The 15,271-nt window shown below is 43.2% G+C and overlaps 2 protein-coding genes across 5 annotated transcripts in view; both read right to left on the reverse strand.

Moving 5' to 3' along the window:
* Positions 1-263: 263 nt before the first annotated feature.
* eif3d (eukaryotic translation initiation factor 3, subunit D) lies at positions 264-6,373 on the reverse strand. 2 transcript variants are annotated; one of them, XM_079366772.1, is made up of 16 exons: positions 6,253-6,373; positions 5,004-5,129; positions 4,718-4,763; positions 4,374-4,510; positions 4,191-4,276; positions 4,010-4,082; positions 3,548-3,663; positions 3,321-3,453; positions 3,076-3,223; positions 2,774-2,904; positions 2,488-2,573; positions 2,119-2,248; positions 1,819-1,961; positions 1,448-1,640; positions 1,250-1,343; positions 264-378 (listed from the first exon to the last, which is right to left on the reverse strand). In XM_079366772.1, the coding sequence occupies exons 2-16, from the start codon at positions 5,124-5,126 to the stop codon at positions 365-367; spliced, it is 1,653 nt and encodes a 550-aa protein (XP_079222898.1). In that variant the 5' UTR covers positions 5,127-5,129; positions 6,253-6,373; the 3' UTR covers positions 264-364. The 2 variants fall into 2 exon arrangements, with proteins under 2 accessions (XP_079222898.1, XP_079222897.1); XM_079366771.1 differs by having other exon boundaries at positions 3,548-3,669.
* Positions 6,374-10,458: 4,085 nt separating this feature from the next.
* LOC306838857 (somatostatin receptor 3) overlaps positions 10,459-15,271 on the reverse strand; it is a 28,592-nt gene continuing 23,779 nt past the window's right edge. For 2 of the 3 annotated variants that reach the window (XM_079367237.1, XM_079367238.1), the window contains one exon: positions 10,459-15,169. In XM_079367237.1, the coding sequence (XP_079223363.1) occupies positions 13,652-15,079 (1,428 nt within the window). In that variant the 5' untranslated portion in view covers positions 15,080-15,169 and the 3' untranslated portion in view covers positions 10,459-13,651. The remainder of the gene's footprint in view (positions 15,170-15,271) is intronic. The other variant, XM_079367239.1, reaches the window with a different exon arrangement.

Raw genomic sequence — 15,271 nt, forward strand, 5'->3', positions numbered from 1 at the left:
TTAAAATTAAACATCAACTTTTAGTGTTGTATTTCAAACCTGCAGTGTAGTAGTATGTGTCCAGTTAGTGTTTCACATTAAGAAGAGATCAGCTATCCTGTGTTTTCCTATTAAAACATCAATCTCTCATCTTGTTTTTGATTCAGATCAAACATGGAGCTCATCTCCAAAAAACTTCAAAAAGGTATATCAACTTTATAAAAACTAGAACTTGGTACAGATGCTATGGATTGAGAATAAACAAAATGAGACGACAACATGAATGAACTCTGTTGGCCAATCTGCTCTCTTTATTAAATGTCTTGAATGAAAACTGATTTTCTGTATGGAGGGTGAAGGCTGCTGGTCACGGGAGCTCCACACTTCAGTTCTCTTCATCTGTAAGGCAAAGAAATGAAACGGAGTTGATAGAAATGCTGTGCAGGAAATCATTTATTTTGGTGGTTACAGGATGTGCTTCAGGGATTATTCTCTGGTCAAATTCTGAGTGAACCTGCTTCTAGAAACGATCTTACTTCTACTCAGATGAGATTAATACATCAGAGTACGCGGGAATATTTAACTCTCATTTAGCAACAAATCCTTCTGGATTCTTTCCATGTTTCTGACAATTTCAAATGATTAAGATTTAGAATATCTGAAGGATTTCACCTCACTGTCGACATTAACGGTCTTCTGACATAACTAGAAAACAGCAGGGGAACAGTTTGCAGACACGTCTTCGCTGACATGCAGTTTACTCACAAACGTACCATCGTACCCGTCACGGGTCCCGGCTTTGAACGTGATCTCTATCCCTTTTTTCCCCCCCAGAGAACCCGGCGCTATCCATGATGTGCAAAGTTTAAGTGCGAGTCTTTAAATCCTCAGGACACTTTTCCACGTCAGTGCGAATGAAATGACCTCTGCTCACGAGAAGGTGATGGTTTCCTGTTTGTATGGGAAAGTTTGATTTGAGCCCCAGCTTGACTGGAGTCTTCTCTCTCTCTCTCTCTCTCTCCTCACGGCCCCGTGCAAAACTAAAGCTTCTCTTGGCTTGTTCTTAAAAATGTGCTGCTGATGTGTTAAACTCCTCCAAACAACAGAATACTTGACGGAGTGGGACTTTTCAAAACGTGAGGCGTCGTTGTTGTTAGTTGCAAATACAAAATTAATTTGAGATAAATACAAATCTAATAAAAGAGTAAAAAATGAATGAAAATTAAGAGTAAGAAGAAGGAAAAAAAAAAGTTGGACAACCGACTCTCACCTTCTTCCTCCTCATCCTCCTCGTCTTCCTCTTCCTCCTCCTCTTCATCAGAGCTGAAGGTTCCATCAGGCAGGCTGTACACCCGGATCACTTGCTGTTTAGAGAAGAACAAACGATCATGACGTTAAGAAGGAAGATTCTCCACTGCCTTTCACCACCGAGGCTCTCTGACTCCGAGCAGGATCACCGCAGACTCGCCTTGTTGGGGTCCTTCAGGATCAGGTACTTCCCCTCGTCCAGCTTGCGGCAGATGTCGATGACGCAGCGCAGGATCCCCCAGGCGTTCTCCATGCTCAGGTTGATCTGGCTGGCGAACTCGTTGGGTTTGAACTGCTGGGTGCCCAGGATGACGTGGCGAGCAGAGTCCTTGGCGTGATAACGGGACACGTACCTGAAGAACACACGGGGGGGGGGGGGGGGGTCAAGTCAGTCCAGACACTTCCTCTGTCATAGCCACAGACTGTTTAGCTGGGATAGCTGAGCAGGAGCTCAAACAGCCCGCAGCCTGAATCCTTCGACACACACAGAGGTGACGGAAGAGGTTGGTGCGGTGCGTTTGTGTTCCTCACCCCAGTTTCAGATACTCCGATCCAGCCAGCATGGCACAGCAGGTCCAGCGGGCCAGTTTGTAGCTGTTGTTCTTCAGCTCGGTGGCGAGCACGGCTCCTCTCTGAGAGTCCAGCTTCTGACGCCAGTCCACGCCGTTACAGTGCTGACAGGGGAGAAAAGGAGGTCGAGATCAGCGGTTTGACATGACAACGAGCAGCACTGATTTTAATGTCCTGAATGAACTGCCACAACGTCCTTTCTGCGGGATTAGTGGTCAGTTCAGCAGATAAGAAGAAGAAGAAGAGCTCCTGCGCTCTCACCCTGGAGTCCCACTCGTTCAGAGTCTTCACGTTGATGAAGGACACTTCTCCATTGGCGCCGGTCATCACGCCATCGTGCTCACAGCGGACAATCAGGTCGATGTCCTCCCCGAGCTTCCAGTGACGATATCTGAAAATAAAAAATAAAACATGGTCAGGCTGAGAGAAAGCAGCGACGACGTCCGGTAAAATAAAGAGATGCTTCAATAATATCCACGCTCCTCAATACAAAACACCACATGTCAGTTTGTCCACCTTCAAAATAAAAGCATTAGATGTCATATCGTTTGAAAGGAGAAACTGAAAGGGGCCGGGCAAAGAATTCAATATTTAAGGGATGCAGTGTGGACAGGCAGTTCACCGTCTCACCTGTAGGCCACTGATGCCACCTCACTCTTGTCCATGTCCTCCTCCACAAAGGGGTTTGGGTTCGGAAACTTGTGGCGGTCTCCACCCTAAAAAAAAAAAAGGGGGGGGGGGGGGACGACAAATTGTCCTTCAAATAAATCTAAAGAGCATAAAAGACATTTGAGACATTCTTCATTGTTTCAAAACGGCTGATTAGCCTAGCTTAGCACAGAGACTGGAAAAAAGGTGGAAACAGATAGCCAAGTGGAGGTTAAAAAAAAGAAGGAAAAAGAAAGTTTGCCCCCACCATTCGTAAACACTGCTGGCTGAAGTTGTGGTTGATGTAAGTCGCCTCCATGGCCAGGTTGCGAGGAGAGTTGAAGGAGTTGCCCTCATCTTGCGGCGGCTCGTTGGCCGTCTCACTCACAGTGAGCAGATCTGAAGTGATTAAGATCAAATGAAAGATCAGAGAGGATTTATAATAAGACACTTCACACATGTTTTAGGGAGCTCTGAGACTTATAAAGAGGAGAACATGTGACCATTAAAACATCAACGTTAATCTCTGTTGACGTTTAAAACCGAGCAGTGAACTTCTGTCAGCCTCACCAAAGTCAGAGTTGTCCCTCTTGTCGAAGAACAGCTTGTTTCCGACTCTCTGCACGATGATGTCCCAGGAGTTGACTGAGCGCGTGCAGCACATCAGGGTGGCCAGGATGGCGTCAGTGGCGAACACGTTGCCCTGAGTCTTCGCCAGCTGTGGACGGACAATCACACAGCTGCTGTTTAAAAAAAACAACGACGCACGCCTTTGATTTAATCGCCGTGTTGAGTGGCGAGGCTGGTTAGCAAACCTTGCGGATGACGGGGTCGTCGGTGGTGGTGACGGTGTGGAAGATCCTCTTGATGCTCTTCAGCTGCTTCTCGTTGCGGGTGGTGACCCGGTCGAAGGCCTTGTCGTAGTACTCCAGAGCGCCGCAGCACTCTCTGCAGGAGGAAGACGACACGTCATGAGCCATCATCGTATTCCCCCCCGGAGACGGGGTGTGTAATGACTTCACGCCGGGCGGGGTTCACTTACATGTCCTCGGGGTCGGCCACCTCCATGTATCTCATCTTCATCAGTCGGGGGAAGTCCATCTCCTCCTTCACCTCCCAGTCGCTTCTAACCTCCACTGATGAGTCTCTGGGCTTCAGCTGCGCCTTAAACATCACAGAGTTATCGTCATCATCGTCTTTCACCCCGTGCCCTCTCTACTCATCAGTCTGAACAACAATGAGGCAGTTTTGATGCTTTCTTACTGGGATTTAAGAGGCTGCCTGTCCTGAACATGAACTAATCAACTCTGTACTAGAGAGTAAATGACTCGTTTCTTTTTCTCTCTCTAAAGATTGATCTGCCGGTCGTATTCTTTAATAAATGGAAGTGATCATAACACTTCCCCCCCAGTCGAACACCGTGGAATGCCTCTGTGTTCGGGGAAAGACAAAAGGTAATCATCTCTCCGTTACACGTGTGCAAAAAGGAAGCAGACCACTTTACCTGAGATTTCTGGTCCCACTTCTGACGCACTCCGAACTGCTTCTGAAACTTCTTCTGCAGCCGCATTCGATCTCTGAACAGACAGACAGACAACGCTCGTTCAGTCGAAGTCTCCGACATGCTCGGATGTTAAACCCGACGCGTGCACAACGCTGTTCAACATGTGATGCGGAAGCCTCACCTCTCTTTCTGCTTGGCGCTCTTGGGGAGCGTCTGCATGTTGAACTGGGTCAGGTTTCTGCGGTCCTTGTCCCGGCGCAGATTCCTCTGTTTGAACACATAGCGTCATGTTATAAAGGACGAGTTCGAGCACACTAAGATCAAGTGAAACTTAAAGAGTCACCTTAAAAAAAAAAAATCTTACCTGAGCAAACCTCATGCGGTTCCTCTGGTAGGCCGTCTTCTGCGTCTTGGCCGTGTCCACCAGTTGGAAGCTCGTCTCGTCCTCCTCATGGAAGTAGGCGTACTGACTTCCTCCTCCGAACTGAGACGAGTACTTATCTGCAGGTAGAATACGGGAGGTGAACTTAGGACTCCTATTTCAGATTTTAAAACCACGCTATAAAAAAAAATTGCTGTTCCGTTCAATATTTACATTAAATTATAAAAAACATCCTCTGGCCACAAGATTTAGTGGTGTGTATGGAGTGAGACATTTCAGGTGAACTCTATTCCACTACATGTAAACACGACGTGCGTCTCACTCACTCGTGTATCTCTTGTCCTGATAAGTGGCTCCGGTCCAGTCAGCGACCTGAAAGAGAAACAGACGAGAAAAATAACTATAATCTCCGACGTTACATCTTTCACCACAAATGTTTAGAGCTGCTTCAAGCAAACCAGAGCTGAACTCAGTTGTTTATCTTATTGTATTGTATGTACCTTATATTAATCACAATGTAAACAGAGTCACTATGTATTTAAACAATGTTTATTTTATCTTTCTTATCAAATGAAAGGAACTTTATGTGAACATAAATGAGAGAACGCAGACCTTTCCCAGACGGTCTCCTTTGCTGAACGGCTGGTACGGCATGTCTTTGAACTTATCCGGGACCGCACATGGACCCCATCCAGACGGGTTGTCCTGGATCACAGGGGCGTTGAACTTAGCCATGGCCTGAAGTCAGGAAGAAAGAGAGAATCCATTAGAGTGACAACAAAGCAACATCAAAAAAACATTACACACACACACACAGAGGGTCTCAGCCAATAAGCAGCACTGATTTCTCCAGCAATGCACTACAAATATGCATTGATCAGTTTGCGCAGTGGGCTAGTCATCATCGACCAACAAACATCAAACAAGAAATCTACTCTACAGATATCAAAGCGCAACCTGGCAATGCTGCCACCTTTATAATTTCATATTATTGTTTATTTATATTTCAGAATCAGGTTTATTGGTCAGGTATGTTTAACACACAAGGAACTTAACTTATGTAGACTGTGCTCTCTCTGAACAAATGTAAACATTATATAATAATAATTAACTAAATATATAAGCAAGTAATTAAAGACTAATATGTACAAGACTAAATAAGATTATAGTGGAGTGGTGAGTAGTGCAAAATAATGATGAATTAATCTATTTTATTTAAACTAATAATCATGAAGTTACAGAAAAACTTCGACCCAGTAGGACACGCAAAGGACCTTACTTTAGTAGATAGATAGATACTTTATTGATCCCGAGGGAAATTCAAATAACGTTGATGTTAATGAATTAATCAACTTATACTTATACTATCAAGAAGTAGTGATTACTATAAAGTATCTTCAGTTAGATCTTGAAATTATTAAAATAAAGACAGATTTTTACAGGTTTACTAGATGCTAAAGTGATGGAAAGGTGTACAGCAGTCTGTGTCTTCAGTAGAGGAGCGTTGAAAGGATGTCGTTTTACTCTAAAATAAACTTTAACACATTTAATGCATTAATTTTTTTACATTCTTATATTAATTAATTTTTACACTGTGATTTTTCTTCTGCTGTAACTCTGTAAATGTCTCTGTTTGTCAGATGAATAATGGATTATCTGATCTTAAAAGTCAGTAGTGTTACCCGGTGGGCTAACAAATGCTAATGCTAATCCATTGTACCAGGTGGCCGTGTCGGACATGCTAAGCTAACTGGGTGTATAAGGCTACATTCACGTGCATAGAACGCGCTAACATTCAGCTTCACGCGCGTCTTCAAAAACAACGTTTCCTCCGTCGGCTCACGGTTTCGTGTTTTCTTACCGTGACAGATGTGACACACTGTCAGTCCTTTTAATCCCTCTGCTCCCCTCACGATGTAAAACCCCGACACGGCGCCGGTGGGAAAGGAAGTATGACGCTACCGCAAAGTGGACAGTGGTTCCTGCCGTAAAACTGCACGACATTGACGTAAAACTGACGCGGCTTGATTTTAATGAAATTAATATTTTTGGCAAGAGCTTTTGTTTTTTTATACATACCAATAGAGAACACTGCAAACGATGAGCTCAACACAGATCAAGAAAGATAATTTGATTACAACAACGTAGCAAAGCTGCAGTTTTACATGCGACCACACGATGGAGACATACAGTCATGATTTTAAATAACTTTAAAAGCAGCTCCATTGATAAAAACTTGTACTTGCATTGTAATTTTTCCAAAGAACACCAAAAAAAGGCTTTTTTAAATGCAGTTTTTGTTTTAATAGCAACAAGAAAAATAAGTAAACAATTTCAGAGTGTTTTACAAAGGAGTAGAACAAAAGCAGAAATTAAAACTCAAATTTAGATATGCAAATGCAGGGGAAAATAATACAGATAAATCAAGGGCGACAGAAACATTCTCAAACCCAACATGTAATGAAAAGCATAATCAGACATATCAGACATGCAAAGAGACTGTCGTGTTATAGTCTTGTTTCATTTTAAAAGTCAGTCAGTGTCTATTTAATTTGAGGTCAAAAGATCATAATTGAAATTTAATTAAAAGTTTTTGTTTTTATTGTGTGACAGGAAACAACAAGATTAAGAGTGCCCCTCCTGGTTGGTGCATAGAAGTTAGAAGTCACTTTCAAACAGTGTTAAAATCATTAGTGTGGACAATCACAATCCATACAGAGAAACACATTCAGGTAAAAGGTTCTTGGTGAGTTATAAAAGTAGAAATGTAGATTTAAGATGCACAAGTCATAAGTTTACGCTACTTATCACACACGGTCTCAGACTTCATTTGCTTGATATGCTGATCAAAAGGGAGAAAACTGTTCAACTGAGTCTGATCGTCTGTGACTTTATTGACCTGTAGCGCCTCCCTGAGGGCAGGGGTTCGAACTAGAGGTGTCCCAGGTGCGAACTGTCCGTAACAATGCTTGTTGCTCTTGAGAGGTAGAAGGTGTTTGTGAGGGAGGAAGGCAGCCAATGATTTTTGTGCTGTACTGATGACCCTCTAAAGTGCTATTTTTATCTGCAGCTGAGCAGCCAGCATACCACACAGAGAGGCAGTATGCCAGCACAATCTCTATTGTGGAGCAGTAAAAGGTTTCTAGGCTTTGATTAAGATTATTTCTCCTGAGGACTTTCAAGAAGTGCAGAGACTGCTGTGGCTTTTTGACCACAGCCGTGGTGTTGCTGGATCAGGACAGATTGTCCGATATGTGGCTCTCCAGATATTTAAATCTTTGAACTCTGTACTCACAGTCTCCATTTATTAACATGTGGATGGAGATCTGCTCTGCAACTTCCTGATCTACGATGATTGTATTGAACACTGAGATATACTCTATGAAGAGAATCCATTCTGTACGTAGCTCCCTCTGTGTGCCAGGTGATTGAGTGCTGTGTGGAGAGCTTTTGTGAAGGCGATCTCCGTGGGCCTTTGCTCTGTATAAAAGCTGGACTTTTTATTTATTATATATTGGTAATTGCTTCTTTAATCCATTTTATTTTATTCAAGTACTTGCTATTTTAGCATTCTTTCACACAGCTAACAGCTTTTGCACCTATATACCAAGACCAATTCTTTGTATGAGTAAATTGGCAATAAAAAATACATTGATGGCTTAATTTATATATATATATATATATATATATATATATATATATATATATATATATATATATATATATATATAAATATATGAAGTGTGCTGTCTTTTTTGTTTTGCATTTTCTAAGTTTTTTGTCTCTGTCATTATCAGTCAGGGCTTCTTAACCTCTTTTTTCATGCTGTTATTCGGTAATTATGTAGAGCGTGTGCCTTTCTTCAGAAGTGTAAATGAGGGAAATCATCACCTCTTTTTGTAAGTGTGATTCTGTATTACAACAGAAAATAACAACCATCAGCGTGTTTGATCTCTGCAGGTGCACACACACACACTGATTCAATACTGAACGCACTAATCACAGTCTGAACACGCGCTCATCGCACACTGATCCTCTCAAGTGTGATTTCTTAACAAACCCTTAGATCATGTCGATAGGTTTTTCTACACTACAAAGGTCAGAAATCTAATTAATCCAGACACAGATGGCCGTCAGAGAGACCCTTGTTTCACCTGGGATTTGTCCGTGTACCGCATGATGAAGAGTCACATCTGCATCATCCTCACATCACGTAGTCCATCACTGATCTGTGGAAGGTTATGAACTACATTTACACCGATTTAAGGTTAACACTTTCAGTACACTCTTATAGTCCCCAATATTATTGCGACAGTTTAGGACAAAAATCTGATTGGGAGCGAAGAGATTGATCTTCACACAAAGAAAATGTTTTCCTTAATTTTACTCCTGAGAATAATCTAATCAAATAATCACCAAATCTGAGGTGAGCGTCAGTTACAGTGCACAGAAACTGCTGGTTTAATGTCCTTCACAGGGACACTTTTCACTTTGACACCGTGAGACTGCACATGCTTCTATCGCTGTGTTTTTCTTTTTCTTTTCGTGTATCTGGTTCATAAAGAGAGAAAGAATCATGGTATAAGATGCTAGCCGATGGATGGCTACCTGTGTTTCACTTTAATTATGTCTGGAGAGAGTCCACTGGGAGGGAGGCGTCATGAGGAGCAGCTCCTCTGTGAGTCACTTCAAACTGTCGTCCTTCACACGCAGAGAGACAGACGGAGAGTTCAGTCTGACCTGCAATCACATTTATTTATGGGTGCTCCGCTGTGATCTACCTTTGTTTGCTTTGTTTATTCCTTGGATGTGTTGCTTGAATGTGATTTCCTGATTTACTTTATTTTATGTTTTTTGCTCTGCCTATTACTTTTGGTCTTTTCCCTCCTCCTGTTACAGTTTCCTGTGTGTTTCTTTTGTATTTGGTTAATAAGGAGAAGATTAGAAACACCTGGGGTCACTCAAAGACCCCCCCCCCCCCACACATATGTTGCTCCATGTTGATTGTTGTCATGTCGATTAACACCTGAAGGATAAGAGGAGGAGGGGCTCAGCGCTCTTAATGCAACTATCTCTCAGAGAAATACACAGAAAACCTTTTCAGTGTTGTTGCCTGGCAACAATAGGAGCATTTTTGGATCAGCTTAATGCTTAAAAGTCGACAGCTATTTATGGTCTGTCCAGCTCGAACAGTGACATGTTAAATAATGTTTTTACCACAATGCTTCTGTGTTTTATCTGGACGAGTTGGAGGAAGAGAGAGAGAGAGAATCAGTTTTTTAAAAAAAGGCTCTTTATTTGTGTGTAGACTACACAAACCTCAGGCCACCCCTGCTTAAGTCGGTGCTGCAGTTGGGCCACCCCTGTCAAAAAGTCTGGACCTGCTCCTGTTGAATAAGCGACTCAACAAGCCTTCAGGTCAGGCTATCAGAATAAAAAGTCCAGATCTTTTCAGGTATGCATGCAGCTCAAAGATTCTGAAAACCCTGAAACCAGAAGAAGTCACTTCCAATTCAGTCAAGGACAACAGCTAATGAAAACCCTGACTGTCTGACATCTTCAGATACTTGGGTAAACACTCAAATTTACAGTAAACTATTTGTCTTTCATCCGGATTATAAAACCTGCATGGACACAAACATCTGTATAAAAGAGAAGTTTGTCCAGGTTTGGAGGTCTAAAAAACAAGGCACCCCCTAAAAGTATTGTTTAGTTTTAAAGACCGGTCTGGAGACCACTTTTTAAAGGTCTCGGAATCTAAAGCATTTTTACTCAACCTTGTTTCGGTCTCAGACTGAGCAGACTCCGGATTTTAAATCAAGACCTGTTAAGACTAATACTGACCTACTAACAGGTCATTTTCCTCGTTATATTCAAAGGAAAACCGACTAATACCTGCAATTATAATTTCTTTCTCGGTCTCGCCCTGTCTTGGTCTTGACTCAGTCTTGATCCTTAAACGTCTTGTTCTTGTCTTGATGTCAGATCACTCCATGCTCTTGACTACAACACTAAAGGATTGTTCATGCAAAGGACAAACAATACAAAAAACCCATGGCTTCACTGAAACACGTCTTTTATTTCTTCATTCGTGAAATCTCAGCAACATGACAAAGAGGGCACACAATATTTGATTCTGCAACTGCTCCAACAAGAACACAACATAAAAACAAAAATAGGGAACACAAGGTGCAACAAATGACGTCCAGCAGGATTATGAGGCATATTTCCCTCGTGGTTTGAGTGAATCTCAAACTATTAAGTTTGAAGAGATGTAAGGTTTTATGGGTTAATCTGTTGTGATGAGGGTTTCTGGACTGTGGGGAAATGTTCCTGCTCTAAAAAAAAAAATAATCACTGCAGCGAAACTCAGAGAGGATTCCTCAAAAAAATGAAAGACAAAAAAAAAAAGCCAAACTTCAAAGTGTCTATTCTCATCTTTTGCTTGCGGCAATGTGCAACAGAATACGTTTTCTGGGCTAACTAATTTACACCTAAGGAATAATGTAATATTGTTCAATGTGATTTAGTTGACCTTGATGTGTTGCTGTCATTGTGTTTAGCATTTGCACAGTTTGCCTTTTGTTTTGTTTTTTTTCGGGTTTTTTTTGTTCTGACACACAAAGTGAAAACAGCCTGTCAGAGTTAACTGCAGTCTGTGGGCAGAGAATCTCTCTGACTCATCAGCTGACCATCACCTCTGTGCTCAGGTGGGCTATCACTGCGGGGAGTCTGCATTACATAGCACACACCGACATTATTTATAGACAACATACACACACACACACACACACACACACACACACAGACAGGGAAGCACAAACACACACTCGCACACACCACAACAAATCTCAGCTCTCATCAGACTGCAGCCTCGGGGGCATCGCAAAGAGAATATGAGCCACGCAAATCCCTTCATAATGTGCCTTTAATGATGGTTTCTGCTGCTCTGAGGAGCTCTGCAGAGAGAGAGAGAGAGAGTGTGTGTGTGCGTGTGTGTGTGTGTGTGTGTGTGTGTGTGTGTGTGTGTGTGGGGGCTGAAGACAGGCTGCGAGCAGAGCTAACACAGGGAACGAGCAGAAGCACCATTCAGCTGTATTTACAGACAGATCAACATAAGCAGTGTGTTTATGGGAGCGTGTGTTTGCTGTCATGAACGAGCAGCACTCAGGTGAGTTTTGATGAATGAGAGAGAGAGAGAGAGTTGTTGCCTTATCGAACGTGACAAAAACATATTCCAACCTGCAAAGATAAAATTAAGTGTAAATTATTTAAATCATATTTATCAGTCCATTATGCTGAAATGATCCCTTTCCTGATCTGAGAGAAAAATCTTTTGTTTGTGCTCGATGGAGAAAGAAAAAAAAAAGTAAATCCTTCACAGGCCCTGGTCTGAACTTAACCATTTATATAAAGTCACATGTACAAAAATATGATATTCCAAGAATCTGGACCTGGTTTCTTTACAAATCATGTTTATACAACAGCTACAAACACAAATATTTACATTTGATTTTGATCAAGAACTACACAAAATGGATTCTGCAGCAGCATGTACATTTCTGAAATTGTAAACAAGAAAATTGATCAGTTGAAATAATAAAATGAATCCTTGACACACTACAATGTTCATTAACACAGCCTTCACTTAAACGGTTTCTTTGTGCTTCAAACTTGCTTGAGTGTGAAGTCTGTCATTTTTCTCGTCAAGCAAAAATATCAAAAGCAGCGCACCTGTAGTTCTTTGAGTGTCCACTTGGGGCAGTCGTCAAAAGTGAGGCAATCCCCACAGAGCCCCGTGTAAACATGTCCAACTTTACAGCAGAAATACTCCTGTTTACAACCTAGAAAAGAAGGGTTGTCACATTTTCTATCATGATGACTGTACATGGGGGTGGAGGATTAATTTTGTTATGGTTAAAAGTTGTGCATAATTAGGGGTGTGGCCTATTTGTGTGACAGCTGGGACATGTTAGCTGTCTGCTACGTGTCTACTCCACTACTTCAGTCGTTGAATTTTTAACTCTCTGCTATGTTTGAGGTGTTAGAGCCTTTGGGAGATATCAGATAAATTATGCATCTTGATGTGTGGTTTGCTAAAAGATCATCACAAGAGCCTTGTCCAATATTTATATCGTCTATTTTTAAAGCTTTAAATGAAAGTAGGTCATTCCTTTTAAAGTCTTTTTAAAACCCTTAAGGTTATGGCTATGACTTTGATGTATAACTTTGGCTAATCTGTGGATGATTTAAACCCAGCGAGGGCTAACTGTGATTTAAAGGTTGAATAAAAAAGAAGAACAGTGAAATCGAGTCCATCCGAGACCGATTTCCAGCTGTTTTATCACCTACTTAAATATGGTTTTCACATCAACCTGTGCCAAAACAGCAGGGACGTCTCCTGGAGATCATTTTGAAGTGTTCAGTGAAATCCGCTCTTCCTCAAAGATGTAATTTAAACATTCAAACTAAATTTCTAAATGTGCAACTTTAATTGCCTGTTTGCTATTTACAAGACGGTTCAGCAAGAGAACAGTTTAACACATTTCCAACACAAGAAAAAGAAATAAGACTGAGTGTGTGCAGGTACTTTGGCTGTGCAGCTTTGAAAGAGTGCTGACATGATTTATTGATTCATGAAGGGAACGAGGATTTGAAAGAAGTCTATGGCCAAAGGTGGTTAATATTTAACCGAAACATTTTATATCAAAGTCCTCCTCTCCATATTTTCTTGGTGTGATTCACTGCACAGCTGTTAAAGCAGCGACGTGTAGTTCGCGCTGTAATTCGTGAGTGCATGTGTGACCGATCTTTTGTCAGAAGCTGATCTCGTTAAATCTGGTCGAGACGTTGATGTTTACCAAACATATTCAAATAGCTGGTGACGCAGTTTAAACAGTTTTGCACGTCTTCAAAAAAAATGCGAACCGGGACTGTTCAGCAATGTGGAATCGAAAGGCTACAAGTACGAGGATCAACAAGAAACATACGACACAATTTAGGAAAGGCACAACTTTGTACATTCAACCATGCATATGTACAAAGTCTAAACAGTGGTACATTCTGTATGAGGCGAAAACGTCAATTGTGTCCTTGTAAGAAAAATGATCTTAAGGCCTCTTTTAGTTTCATTGAATTGTTCTGTTACGTTCTGATGGAGCTTCATTACAATCTGCTGACTGCTGTGTTTTCTTGAAGTCAGCCTGCTCTGTCTTAACACTGAGTCCACTTTACAGTCACACACAGTTTGAGCTTTTTAACTATAAGTAACTGATCTCCAGTGAGGTGCTCTGGTCCAGGTTTTCCTCAGGTAGAGTTTTAATGCTCCCGTTCTTTGTCCCGTTAAGCAGCAGAGGGACGGTCAGCGAGGACCCGTTGACTGCGTCCGTCCCGTTCAGCGTGCCAGCTGTGTCCCTCTTCTCCGGGGTCGATGGTTCTGTCGCTCCAGGTGTTGCGTCTTGCGCCTGGGAGTTTTGCTGCTGCAAGCTGCTGTTTCCGTTTTGAGCGATCCGGTAGATCTCAGTCATTTCTGAGACGTCCTCGTCGTCCTCTTCGTCCCTCATGGCCCGTCTCAGGCTCTCCCGAGGCATGAGCGCCGTCCGCCCTTCCTCCTCCTGCTGCTGCTGCTGCTGCTGCTGCTGCCGCTCCATGGGCTCGTGGTTCTCTACCTTCCTTGTGGAGCGGCAGAGAGCTTTCCGGAAACCCCTCTTAAAGTTGTCTGACAGGAAGCAGTAGACGATGGGGTTAGCGCAGCTGTTAGCGTAGCCGAGCACTACAACGAAATAATAAAGCCCCTGGTACTCTGACGGTAGGGAAACCAGCAGGTTGAGGATGTTGAGGGCGTAGAAGGGCAACCAGCAAAACACGAACACAGCAACCACAATCACAACCATGCGTGTGACCTTTTTCTCGGACTTCCTTCTTTTGGTCGAGGTGGCGTGGACTTTCTTACCCGAGCTGCGGATCTTAAAGACGATCAGCAGGTAGCAGAGGCAGATGATGAGAAGGGGGCAGAAGAACCCGACTGTGGATGTGTAGATGATGAAGGCCGCCCGCCAAATGTCGGCTGGCTGAGGCCAGGCGATGTTGCAGGTCCCACCAGCTTTCTGGATGTTGGCGAATATGACGACAGGCAGAACGACGAGAAACGACAGAGCCCACACCGTGCTGTTCACCACTTTGGCTACCTGGGGGTGTCGCCACTTTGACGAGCGGATGGGATGGACAACAGCGAGGTAGCGGTCAATGCTCATCACGGTGAGGCAGAAGATGCTGGTGAACTGGTTGATGGAGTCGACGGTCATGACAAGGCGGCACATGAAGGAGCCAAACGGCCACGACTGCAGCGTGTTCTGCACCGCCAGGAAGGGCAGGCCGAGCATGAAGAGCTCGTCGGCTATGGCTAAGTTCAGGATGTAGATGTTGGTCACAGACTCAATCTTGGAGTAGCGCAGAACAATGTGAATAACTAAAGTGTTTCCCCCGAGGCCGATGATGCACACGATGATGTAGATGAGTGGGATGAGGACCCCTGCAACGCTGGGCCCGGAGGAGACATGGGGGACGGTGGAGTTGGTGATATTGAGCAGCGTGTCGTTGAGATCGCTGTCATTGAACATGAGCAGGAACAGAGGGGGGCCCTGCGAGGGGTCGGCCAGGCTGCCGTTCACCCACGTCCCATCCGTCATCTCCAGCCGTGGAGGCGAGGAGACACCCGCCAATGTGCTCTTCCTGGCGCTTTGTCCTTCTGGCCCCTCAGCTACAGCCCATCTGTTCTGCTAGAAGAAGGGGGGGGAAAAACAATCAGCAATCGGAGTGAACATTCAACATTTTCTGCATTTTTCCAGCTCAGAAAAACCTGAAAAGAAATGAAATCCAAA

The sequence above is a fragment of the Symphodus melops genome, assembly GCF_947650265.1.
Source record: "Symphodus melops genome assembly, chromosome: 17".
NCBI lineage: Eukaryota > Metazoa > Chordata > Actinopteri > Labriformes > Labridae > Symphodus > Symphodus melops.